This window comes from Puntigrus tetrazona, chromosome 9 (assembly GCF_018831695.1).
Source record: "Puntigrus tetrazona isolate hp1 chromosome 9, ASM1883169v1, whole genome shotgun sequence".
In the NCBI taxonomy this organism is placed as follows: Eukaryota; Metazoa; Chordata; class Actinopteri; order Cypriniformes; family Cyprinidae; genus Puntigrus; species Puntigrus tetrazona.
This window is the reverse complement of record NC_056707.1, coordinates 7,907,657-7,920,771: the sequence shown is the minus strand read 5'-3', so window position 1 is coordinate 7,920,771 and position 13,115 is coordinate 7,907,657. Positions and strand designations below refer to the sequence as shown.

Genomic DNA, 13,115 nt, shown 5'->3' with positions numbered 1-13,115 from the left:
CTCCTGAAATTGGTGTCTCTTATTTTAGAGCAGTCAGTGCAATTTGGAAAAAAAAATCTAATGTATTAGTTTGTTAAAATATTTGTAATTTAATTACACATTTTTTTCCCCCTCAATAACTATATAACTAATTATAGCTACATTTGTTTTCGCAATTAAATTGTAACCCCATTACATATAACTAGTTAATCCCCAACACTGCCTATGATTGCTGTTATTAGTACATGTTAACTTTTGCCTTGGGTAATGTTAACTCGATCAGGCTTATTATAAAGCGTTTAATTTTATTTGAATAGCGTTAACTTGTTCACACTGTCTTAAAACATTAGTCACTGACATACAGTAGTTCTGTGGATCAAGCGCTTCAAAACATTAGTCAGTGTTTGAGATATTTAATGTACGTACTGAAATAAATGTAGGTGTTCAAACTGGTCTGAAGCGCAAATGATGCAAATTAGGTTGTTAAACTCCTACTTAGAAAGTCCTAAGTACTTAGCATGACACTGTTTGCTAACACTGAAAAGCAGGATGTACAAGGATACACCTCTGGTAAATATATGCAGCAACAATTCAAACACTGAACTCTGTATTTGCCGTCGACAGGCCGAATGATTTATTTTCTCACATTGAAACGTAAAAAACACATTTTATACAAATTATATATACAAATTATGCTTATGCTTATATGATATATATTATGGTTTGTTGCTTATAATATTAAGTTTTATTTATTTTTTTTACCCAGACAACTTTTTCTTTACCAAAAGAATTGCACTGTACAATCAATAAAAGAAGCATCTTGTGTGTGTTATGAAAAAAGAACATTTGTGAAATATAACATTGTAAATCTACTGTACGAAAAATCTGTAGAAACACTTCAGTTATATGACTAAATATATGACACGATTATCTGTTTATTTACACCGAGAGGATCAGGGGTCAAGAAGGTTTATAACAAAAATGTTATTAAAACACACACACTGCGTGACAAAATATCTGTAGTTTTATCTGACATCACATTTCAAATGACTAACTATTTCATAAATTATACAAATATAAAAGGTAAATCGCAAAAAAAAAAAATTAGACATGTTTAAAGTGATGCATAAAATCCCAAAGTGCCTGCGACATTAAAAATATGTACACGTTATATCTTCGAACATTCATCTTCACGGACAAATTTCTGAAAAACAAAATTATGCGAGAAAAAAAAAAAGCATCATTGCTTTAATCTTCTTTAACAAACGACTTGCAGTAGCACTTGATCCGCGCCAATGTGTATATTTTTGCTCACAGTTATAGAAACAGCCTTTCTCTTTTGAAACAAATATTTGTTTGGAAGATGTCTCCAAAGGCTTAAACGGCTTAATGCACTCCGGAGCAAACATTATAATGTACTTTCCACTCTATGACACTACAGAAACACTGAGAAAACAAACAAACAAAAAAAAAAAAAAAAAAAAGCTCTCAGTGGGGCGGCACCCTTTACGTGCTAATAGATACGTATATTAGCACCGGCTTATGCACCTTTTTTCAGAGATGTTTGCAGAAATGGAGGGAGGGTTGTCTGCTGACAGCAGTCTGCCTACCTGGTATGATACGAAATGAGGATGACGGGCGGAGAGGGAGCCCTCCACTGGTGTTAAGTGAAAAGCGCTTCAACGCCTGCAGGAGTCAAGACCAGCGCCTGAAGCAAATCAGACAGCGAGACGATTCCCATCACCACGTCCTCCGTGTCCACCAGCACTAGACGGTGAACCTGACACAGCGTAGACAGTGCATTTCAAACGATGCCATCGGTTCTCGAAGGCTATAACACAGAGCTATCCGTTATACTACCTCAGCCTCAGCGATCCTATCGATGATGGTTTCGAGGGTCTCGTGAGGGTAACACTTCAGCACCCCCTCGATGCAGCACCAGCGGCTCTGAATGACCTCCCGCATCGTCATGTTCAGGTTGTTGTAGCTTTTCTGCGCAGCCAAATTCTGCTCATGTAAATGCAGACGACACCGACTTTAAACGTTGCCTAGTACGTATCAAAGTTATTTGCTGTAACGCAACCGTGGAAAATAGAGGCGGGATGCAGGTATACATACAATGACATCAAATCTGGAGTAAAGTGCCACCACTTTGCCTAAAGGGAAAGAAAAATGTCAGAAAGCACGCAGAAGACGAAGATGGGCATTAAGGAGGCAAAAAACAAACAGCAGTACTCTGTACCTTGCTCGTTGACGACAGGCAGGGCTGAGACCCGTCGCTCTACAAATATTGATAAAGCATCATAAACGGTTTCTGTGTCTCTGATAGTTGCAATGCTCTTGAATGTTCCGATTTTCACTTCCTCAATCCGCTTCTGTAAGAATCGTGGCTTTGGGATCATCGAGCCCTGAGATTCGTAAGGCAAATACTTTACATTTAGCACAGAGCTATGGTGACAGTCAGAACAAGCATGTCATGGCAAGGATCTCAAGGCAAATCAAAAATGTTTTGGCAAATGGATTCGTTTGAAATCGTGCAATCTCATTTTTATGCTTTCAAAAAATCTGTTTATGCCCCACTGGTGTTTCATTGTTCTACCGAACACAGAGGAAGATATTTCAAAGAAAGTTTGTAACCTGGCTGGGTCACCATTGACTTCCATAGTAGGAAAAAAATGCTATGGAAGTCAATGATGACACAAAACAAACTTAAAAATATCTTCCTTTGCATTCGGTAGAACAATGAAATTACTATCCCTTTAAGTCATTTTAATATGCCAGCTCCAATGAGGTGAACCACAATAAAGGTGCAGATATATTAACAAAATATTATGTTCAGCCAATCAGCTTTCCCTGCAAATAAATCTTTCCCAGTCAAGTGGATTGCTATTAAAATGACTGGACTGAAAGCTGCAGAATCAAAGTGAATGTGCCAGCATTTTAAAACAGCTTTTTATCATCTCACTGAAGTTTTTTAAACAGTAGTTTAATCCCTTTTTGTTGTGCTTTTTCACTTGGCCAGATTCAAACTCTTACAACATAAAAGCTCTTACAAAGATGTGTAAGAACTTGAGGATGCGTTTATGGGTGAGTATGTGGAGGACGTTCCCCGATTCTGGGTCTATGACGGGTAGTCGGTGAATCTTGTTCTTCAGTAAGGAATAAATGGCTTCGAAGAGGCTGCCAACAGGAAACACAACTCTCTGTCACTGGAAATATAAAAGAGAAAGAAAGGACAAACACAGAGCTGTAGAGGTCCTGCTTTACCTGGAGTCAGGTGTGATGCTGATCAGGGAGTTGAGAGAATACTGTAGATAGACCTCTGAAAGAGGGAACAAATTAACTACTTTAACACAACACCATGTGTGTGGAATTACATATTAATCCTGCAAACTAAAGACAGTCACCTCTCCATGTTTCAATCTTGTGTTCCTCCAGCTCATAAATCTGAACCTAAAAAGAAAAAGTACAGGATCTATGTTTACATCAGATCTCTGGATAAACTACCATTCGAATGCTTGGAGTTGGTAAGATATATATTTTTTTCACAATGCTTTTGAAAGAAGTCTCTTTTAAGGCTGAATTATAAACAAGAATTTTTGAAAATTAGTTTTCATGCAGTGTGTAGCACAGCTCTGAGTGGATGAAAACATCCTGCAAATGCTTAAACCTTAAAAATCTTAGACAGCTATGTAGAAAAAAGTTATTGTCTCTCAAAAGAAAGAGTTGACTTTTGAAGCACGCAGGTTTGACATTTTGGAGAATATCCACTGAACATTGCGCATACTATCCTGTGTCAGTCGTGCCACAAGGATGCACTATTTTTGTTTGAATCATAGCATAAGTATGTTGTCACCAAGCCAGCAGAGGGAGCCCTGACCTCTGGGTGATCTGGATTCACTCCCTCTGCGACAACTTCCTGTCCCAGGACTATAAATACTGCAGCAAGCCACTCAACTGCAGGTTGCATTGTTCGCCTGTTTCGTTTGTTGTTCCCTAGTATCCGAGTGTTTTCCAAGTTCTTGTTTATCTGGTTTTGACCCTGCCTGTCTTCTGATTCTGTGATTGTTTGCTGCCTGACTTGACCACCGCCTGTCTCTGGATTTTGCTATTGCCTTACCTCTGATATTCCTGTTTGCCCTGTTTGACGCCTGCCTGTTTTGACCATGCCTTCCTTTAATAAAAGCCTGCACATGGATCCGCACGCCTCAGACCGCTCACACGTGACAGAATGCAACCTCGCACCAGGATCCAGCGGCTTTTCACCTGATCCATGGCCAGGTAGGACCCTCGCTAGACGTTTATTGGCCCTCAAGCAAGGTACCCGATCGATTGAGGATTATACTCAAGAGTTTTTGGACATGGCTTACCTCTCTGACATACCGGACTGTTTATTGATTGAGTTGTATCATGAGGGAGTACATCAGCCGCTCAAATCTAAACTTGTTCGCGAGGGTCCACGTGAGTCGCTTGCTCAGTTTATTGAGTTTGGTTTAGTGACTGTGGGGTCAGCTTTCACATTGGGTGTTGAGGAGGAAAAGGATACAGCATCAAATCCAGTAATGGCTGCCTTCCCCGAGCCGCCGCCCAAGATGGCCGCCTTCTTCCCCGAGCCGCCGCCCAAGATGGCGCCTTCTTCCCAGAGCCGCTGCCCAAGATGGCGCCTTCTTCCCAGAGCCGCTGCCCAAGATGGCCGCCTTCCCCGAGCCGCCGCCCAAGATGGCTGCCTTCCCCGAGCCGCCGCCCAAGATGGCGCCTTCTTCCCAGACCGCCGCCCAAGATGGCCGCCTTCTTCCCAGAGCCGCCGCCCAAGATGGACGCCGCCTGCCCAGAGCCGCTTCCCAAGATGGACGCCGCCTGCCCAGAGCCGCTTCCCAAGATGGACGCCGCCTGCCCAGAGCCGCTTCCCAAGATGGGCGCCGCCTGCCCAGAGCCGCTTCCCAAGATGGGCGCCGCCTGCCCAGAGCCGCTTCCCAAGATGGACGCCGCCTGCCCAGAGCCGCTTCCCAAGATGGACGCCGCCTGCCCAGAGCCGCTTCCCAAGATGGACGCCGCCTGCCCAGAGCCGCTTCCCAAGATGGGCGCCGCCTGCCCAGAGCCGCTTCCCAAGATGGGCGCCGCCTGCCCAGAGCCGCTTCCCAAGATGGGCGCCGCCTGCCCAGAGCCGCTTCCCAAGATGGGCGCCGCCTGCCCAGAGCCGCTTCCCAAGATGGCCGCCTGCCCAGAGCCGCTTCCCAAGATGGCCGCCTGCCCAGAGCCGCTTCCCAAGATGGCCGCCGCCTGCCCAGAGCCGCTTCCCAAGATGGCCGCCGCCTGCCCAGAGCCGCTTCCCAAGATGGCCGCCGCCTGCCCAGAGCCGCTTCCCAAGATGGCCGCCGCCTGCCCAGAGCCGCTTCCCAAGATGGCGCCGCCTGCCCAGAGCCGCTTCCCAAGATGGCCGCCGCCTGCCCAGAGCCGCTTCCCAAGATGGCCGCCGCCTGCCCAGAGCCGCTTCCCAAGATGGCGCCGCCTGCCCAGAGCCGCTTCCCAAGATGGCCGCCGCCTGCCCAGAGCCGCTTCCCAAGATGGATGCCGCCTGCCCAGAGCCGCTTCCCAAGATGGCCGCCTGCCCAGAGCCGCTTCCCAAGATGGCGCCGCCTGCCCAGAGCCGCTTCCCAAGATGGCCGCCGCCTGCCCAGAGCCGCTTCCCAAGATGGCGCCGCCTGCCCAGAGCCGCTTCCCAAGATGGCCGCCGCCTGCCCAGAGCCGCTTCCCAAGATGGCGCCGCCTGCCCAGAGCCGCTTCCCAAGATGGCGCCGCCTGCCCAGAGCCGCTTCCCAAGATGGCCGCCTGCCCAGAGCCGCTTCCCAAGATGGATGCCGCCTGCCCAGAGCCGCTTCCCAAGATGGCCGCCTGCCCAGAGCCGTTTCCCAAGATGGCTGCCGCCTGCCCTGCAAAGCCCCCAGTGCCCGCGCCTGCGTGCAAAGCCTCCAGTGCCCGCGCCTGCGTGCAAAGCCTCCAGTGCCCGCGCCTCGTGCAAAGCCTCCAGTGCCCGCGCCTCGTGCAAAGCCTCCAGTGCCCGCGCCTGTGCAAAGCCTCCAGTGCCCGCGCCTCGTGCAAAGCCTCCAGTGCCCGCGCCTGCGTGCAAAGCCTCCAGTGCCCGCGCCTCGTGCAAAGCCTCCAGTGCCCGCGCCTCGTGCAAAGCCTCCAGTGCCCGCGCCTGCGTGCAAAGCCTCCAGTGCCCGCGCCTCGTGCAAAGCCTCCAGTGCCAGCGCCTCGTGCAAAGCCTCCAGTGCCCGCGCCTCGTGCAAAGCCTCCAGTGCCGCGCCTGCGTGCAAAGCCTCCAGTGCCCGCGCCTCGTGCAAAGCCTCAAGTTTTCCCACCCTCCCACCCCTGCTACACGCGTCGTCAATGGATCCCAGCAACCCCTACACTCACCCTCTGCCCTTCACCTGGAGCTCGCCACGGGTCTGCCAGTCTCCATCGCCACCGTGGGTGAAGGATCCCTCACTTCATCGTTCCGCCTCCGAGTCCCAGACTCCACCTCGGCTCGTAGATCCGTCGGCTTCCCTTAGGCTCCTAGCTCCCTCCTCTCCACCGTGCTCCGTCAATCCACCAGCTTCATCAGGCTCCATCATCTCTCGGCTCCGCCTTGGCGGTCGTCGACCATCCGTCGCCTCAGGATTCCACTCCTACAGCCGCCTCGTCCCTCCATCCCTCCGGCTCTGTCAGGCTCCTCCCTCCCCCCGGCTTCACCTCAGTCCTCTGTCGCTCTGGCTCCGCCGCGTCCTTCTCGTCCCCCGCCTCCGCATCAGTCGCCAAAGCCTGCGGTGTCGCCTAGGACCTCCAGCGCCTCTGCATCACCCTGGCTCATCGGCTCTCCGCCTCTGCCTCAGTCTCCGCGACCACCTGCTCCGCCGCCATCGGTCGGTCCCATGGAGTTGATGGCCGCTACCTCTCCATGGCTCCTCCCTCCGTCGGCTCCACCACTGACCTTCATGGCTGGGCTCTGGATCGCCTCCCGCTCCGGTCTCCTCCCGTCTTCTCCCTGGCTCCTCCCTCCGTCTCTTCCGCCCTGGTTTTATTTTGTTTGTTTTGTGGAGCGCCAGGAGTCGCTCCTAGGAGGGGGGCTATGTCACCAAGCCAGCAGAGGGAGCCCTGACCTCTGGGTGATCTGGATTCACTCCCTCTGCGACAACTTCCTGTCCCAGGACTATAAATACTGCAGCAAGCCACTCAACTGCAGGTTGCATTGTTCGCCTGTTTCGTTTGTTGTTCCCTAGTATCCGAGTGTTTTCCAAGTTCTTGTTTATCTGGTTTTGACCCTGCCTGTCTTCTGATTCTGTGATTGTTTGCTGCCTGACTTGACCACCGCCTGTCTCTGGATTTTGCTATTGCCTTACCTCTGATATTCCTGTTTGCCCTGTTTGACGCCTGCCTGTTTTGACCATGCCTTCCTTTAATAAAAGCCTGCACATGGATCCGCACGCCTCAGACCGCTCATACGTGACATATGTATAGAAATTGTATCGGAGCTGACAGAAGAGCTTACGTAGTTTGTGTCCAGAGGAGATTAATTATTGAATTAAGTTGTTATTTTTATATTCTTTGCTCATAAAAATTATTCTAGTTGCTTCATAACATTCAGATTGAACCACTGAGTATTCTGACGATGTGTTTCATACTTCTCTGGACCTAGACAGTGTTATTTACTTGGCAGTCAATGGGACAGCATCCCCGTTTTCATCAAAAATATCTTAAATTGTGTTCCGAGAACAATTTTTATTTTTAATTTTTTAAGGGTTTGGAACCACATGTGGGCGAAATGAAAGTAAAAATGTGGGAGCTGTTGAACAAATAAGGTATAAATAAATTCATATTATAAGATAATTAAAGTGTTTTTCGACCTGCATATCAACCTGTTCTTTGGGACTCTCAAAACCAAAATATAAACATTCATTGCCTATAGGGGCACTTTAATCAAATATACAGTATAACAACAATACTGTGAAAATATGTTACAATTTAAAATAGATGTATTCTATTCTGATCTACTTTCAAATGTTATTTATTCCTCTGATCTTAAAGCTGAATTTTCAGCATTGTTACTCTAGTCTTTAATGCCATATGATCTTTCAGAAATCATTCTAATATGAAGATTTTGTGCTCAAGAAACATTTCCCATTAATGTTATAATAGTGTTATAAAACAGCTGCGCTGCAAAAACCACGATACATTTTTTCAGGATTACCATGGGAGATCTGTAGTAACGATGGAGAATGTTGATAAAGTCTGTAATGGTGAGCATCCCTACGAAAACAGAAACGGCACATAGAAAACAAACACAATCAACTCAGCTTTAAATTGAATTCAACTTTAAATTTAGACTCAGCAATTAATTCACACAATCTGATCCGAAACGGACTTGACAGCGTTGCATGTAAATAAAGTCGCTAAGCATTAGTTTAAAATTAAAAAGCATCAAGAGGCCTACATTAGCATAAACATACTAACTGTCACTATGCGCTGAAACAGGAACGCGCTCCTGCTCCCGAGCTTCCTTTCAATAGGAGGATATGCTTTCTCATTAGCATGGCTATTATTACTCCCAGAGAAGGTTCAGGGGATTAGAGCTCTACCCTGCCATTTCCCACCAGATACCACGGCCCAGAAGCCACACTAAACTTAGAAGTTGGCACTGATGGAGGGGACGGGTGCTGAGAATGATCAGTCGGTAACGGTCCCAGACGCTGACACGGAGACTGCTACAAATCAGAGCTGTGTCAGCGCGTGTATACATACCCGCTTGTACGCTACCGTTCTAGAGTTTGGGGTCGGTCTTTAAACGTTTCTGAAAGAAATCCATCAAATGAATTCATGTCTTTTCACATGTTTTAATATGTTCTTGTGATGACAAGAATAGCTGAACTGTCGGCAGTCATTACATGATCCATAAGAAATATGCTGATTTTCTGCTCAAGAAACATTTCTTATAATTCATGCTAAACAGTTGTGCTTACTTTTTTTTTTTTTTTTTTTAATGAAAATGAATACATTTGTTAAATATTTTTTAATGAATAGAAAGCTCAACAGAACAGCATTTATTTAAAATAGAAATCTTTGGTAACAAAATAAAAGTAGTTTTTTTTTTTACTGCAAATTTGATCATCCTTGGTGAATAAAAGTTTTTTTTTTTTTTTTTTTTTAATGACCCCAAAACTTTTGGACTGAGAACTCTTTTGTGCTTTTGTGGAAACAGTGATTTTTTTTTTTTTGATGAATAAAAAGTTCAAAATGTTTAATGTTTACACTGATCTTGTTGAAAGCATCCTTGCTGAATAAAAATATTCATTTCTTTCTAAAAACTTTTTATGTGAATTTATGTGAATTGCTCAGTTTTGATGCTGCAATTTACTCAAAAACAGCAAAACATCAGTCGAGAGCAGTTTATGTGATATACATAAATAACAAAAAATAAAAATAAAATCCCTCTGGGGGCCGAAATGTAATTTCATTCATTATGTAAGCTTTTTTCTATCCTCTATCAAAACTCAAAATGGACGACACACCTGGTTATGGTTCACATGTGCCAAGCGTTTAAGCATATGTTAATCATGCTTGCTTTGCCTAATATGGGTTTATGGGTGAAGATGCTGTAGTGACATTATAAGATTTCAGTAATCCGATGCAGGCTCACAGCTGAGCAACCACACTTCAACAGACTCAGCAGATCCCCAGCGTTTGCTTACCTACGAAACACTGCATCTTGTTATCCCATAAAGGTGCCGCTCTGACCCCGTTTGCAACCAGTGCAAAGAATGCTTTTTTCACCTGCACACATCATTCACATATTATTTCAGAGTTTGCACGTTAAATAAATAAATAAAAGATATTTTTCATTCAAGTCAGTCTGCTAAAAACACTGTAGTAGGATCACAAGCACACCTGCAGCGTTGTGTCAAAGATGACCAGTTTGGAGCTCGTTGGAATGGCATCGTAGCAGCAGTGACTCATGAAGAACTTGGCATACACATCTGAGTCGGGGTCCTGGAGAGGCTCTTGAGAGGGACACAGAGAGGGAGACCCCTGCTGCAGGTCGGTCAGTCTGCAGCTATAATCGTGTGTACCCTACTGGTCAAACATCACAACTGCAGTCCAGCTCCACGCTTTCTTTTGCGGTTTCATTAAAATAAAGCACACTATGGCGTAAAAAAGGTAAAAGAGATCTAAAAGTCCCTGGTAAGCTCACTCTCACTCTATATTGAACACTAATGGAGCAATCTAGTTGAGGGGGGAAAAAAGAAATTATTTATACTCTGGACCTTATACTTCACACTTTGGGTTCTCAGAAGTCGTCATAGTCGGGAAAACATCTATTTTAGTGAACAAGCACTATAACACATATATTTTTTGTGTTACCACTTGCTCCAACAGCAACGGAATATATATATATATATATATATATATATATATATATATATATATATATATATATATATATATATATATACACACACACATACACACACACACACACACACACACACATAAATAAGAACAAATTGCTAGATATATGATGTTCATAACTCTGGAAATGCATCATTATGACCTGTGAAAACTGTCCATTTGGCAAAATTTGTAAATTATATATTTCTGATATAGCAAGATCATTTTGACATAAATGTACTTAGAATGTAATTAGAAATGTAATTAGAAATATAGTTAAGAAATAGCTAATGTTTACATAAAGAAAAGCACAGGGTGTACAAAAGATACTGATAGATACCTGTCTTCTTCATGGTCAGCCCCTCATCCTCCATCAAGGGGAACTACAAACAGAGCAGAGAATAAATGGTCTTCTACTAAAAGGTAATGCGCTCAAAATCTGTCAAAAGTAACAATGAGGGCATAGCATCAACTTATAGAGTACCTGTTAAAAAATATATAAAGAGAAGCTTTAAGCAACAGGCTGTTGAGTGTTTGTTCACCCAGATATTTTTTGTTTTGGTAACTGCCTCAAAGCTAACTAACTGAACAGTTACTGATTATACAACAGTTCATTCCGGTCGTTAAATCTGATTAACCGATTAAGACAGTCCAACAGTTTCACTGTTTCTATCACTCTACTTGTCCGTGTTTGTTCCAGCAGTAGTTATGCAGGTTTTTCAATGACCCTTTCTGCATGTTACGTGATAGCACCGGTAGATGGCGACGAGTGTCTTCAAAAGTGAGTCGCTGAATCACTCGTTTAACCGATTAGTTCAAACTTCGATTCATCGAGGAGTAACACTCTGCTGCGGCTTCACTTGAAACCTTGTTTATTGGAAGGGAAAAGAGGATAACTGTAAATACTGCCTAAAACAATGCGCTGTAATTATTACACAGATAAATTGGTATTGTAATATTGCTTAATTGCGCTAGTCATTTAGTTTCTATCTAGAACTCAGTTCCTGCCACAGAACCCTGTAGAGACATCTTTACAGTATGATTAAGAGTGATCAGTTACGTTACGAATAACATTTCTCACATACTAACCATAAATTAGTAGATAGATACGACCCGAATTAATTATATAATCAATACAGTTGCTTAGATTCTGTACGTTATTTACATTGAACCAATACTTGAAACCTTAACTCACCTAAAACTTGAACACCAGTCTTTTGCTACCTTGCAATCACTGGTATTTCAGGAAATGCACATGTAGTTAATTATTATTAGAAATAACGATGTTTTTCAGCTACATATCTCTACCTCACAATGAACTTGGATTTCAACAGAGGCCCCGTCTCCACGCACTGTTCAGATCTCCAAAAATAACCTCAAACATAAACACAATGTACAAAGCAACCAGAATAACTAGTTATTCATACGTTATCTGTCGAATCCAGTAACTGTGGATCATCAACACTGAACCAAGCCTGGAGGTGTAGTTTGCTTATTGACATTAGTTCTCTAAACTACAGCAAACACATGAAGTTGATATTTTCATATGCAGTATGAAACATAACTGGCACAACCGTTGCTGGAACATGAGTCCCTTCATCTGAAGCGTATGCAAGAACTCATACAGGTTGCTCTCTGGGTCTTACCTCCGTCAGAGGGTCCATGTTCAGGGGTCCTCACATTCAGCGCTTAAGCTGGTCTGACCGGAGCATATTTCAGCTGTGCTCTCGTCCCTGTGTGCAGAGCACGATCTAAATCAGGAGAGAAAGCCGGCCCAGGCACGCAGAGGGCTGGACGTGGGACTGGGGGGGGAGGAGAATCACAGATGTTGTGGCTGTGACTGATTGTGTACACAACACCCCTGTAAGAGACCTGGATGGTATGAACACAGCACAACATCATAACGACCTCAATCTTGATCTATAACGAAATTGTACAGGAATTTAATACATTTATGAATAGAATTTTTAAAGATCACTGCTAAACCACGACCTGCAGGATGTTAAAAACATATTGTGGGGCCTAAAAAAAAGACTGTTACCTGGTCATTACAGTTAGGACCTCTTCCTCTCATTTCAGTCTGGGACTGTCAATGGATGCATGTGTTAGTAAAATAATAAAAAGTAAATAATAGCATAAAGTTAGAAAATAATATTTAACATTATGTACTTTTCGGCCTTCTAGGGGTTAATAAAATAAATAAAATGCTTGCATCTTGCGAAGGCTGCAGAAACACAGGGTCATGTATCAGCTGGGCTTCTTCGTGCTGATGTTTTAAAAAACACTAACATAAAAAAATAGACATGACATGCATGCGAGAAAAAAAAACATTTCTGCTGTAGTTATTGGAAACTTTTTTTTTTTTTTTTTTTTTTTTTTTAAATGACCTTAACGTTAGACAAATATTTCTTGTTATGTTTCAATCGTCAAACATTACAATAAACTATTATTCATTTATATATTTTGTTATTATAACTATATATATTACCCAATATATACACCTTTCTTTTTTAAACTCCTTCTTGTCAATAGCCAAACAAGTGTGGTGACTCTTTGCACACAGCTTCACATTAACTTTACCATTCACATGAGTGAAAAGCTATCAGATACACAGCTGTAAAATATTAATTATTATTACAGGTTTATCAAAGTGTGGCCAAGTAATGTAAACACATTTTGTTGTTTTATTTGGTAATTTTTCTTTATTTAAA

General features: G+C 43.8%; 1 protein-coding gene across 6 annotated transcripts; it reads right to left on the bottom strand.

Annotated features, from left to right (window-relative positions):
• Positions 1–209: 209 nt before the first annotated feature.
• On the bottom strand, positions 210–12,685 carry prkag3b (protein kinase, AMP-activated, gamma 3b non-catalytic subunit). Of its 6 annotated transcripts, XM_043248749.1 has the most exons (14): positions 12,446–12,685; positions 12,051–12,276; positions 10,745–10,787; positions 9,904–10,016; positions 9,708–9,789; positions 8,210–8,268; positions 3,387–3,432; positions 3,247–3,301; positions 3,033–3,159; positions 2,222–2,387; positions 2,098–2,135; positions 1,840–1,986; positions 1,590–1,759; positions 210–1,183 (listed from the first exon to the last, which is right to left on the bottom strand). In XM_043248749.1, exons 2-13 carry the CDS (start codon positions 12,066–12,068, stop codon positions 1,643–1,645), a joined length of 1,011 nt encoding a protein of 336 aa, XP_043104684.1. In that variant the 5' UTR covers positions 12,069–12,276; positions 12,446–12,685; the 3' UTR covers positions 210–1,183; positions 1,590–1,642. The 6 variants fall into 6 exon arrangements, with proteins under 6 accessions (XP_043104684.1, XP_043104683.1, XP_043104689.1 ...); XM_043248748.1 differs by having other exon boundaries at positions 12,051–12,516; XM_043248754.1 differs by lacking the exon at positions 12,446–12,685 and having other exon boundaries at positions 9,904–10,086; positions 12,051–12,444.
• Positions 12,686–13,115: the final 430 nt, after the last annotated feature.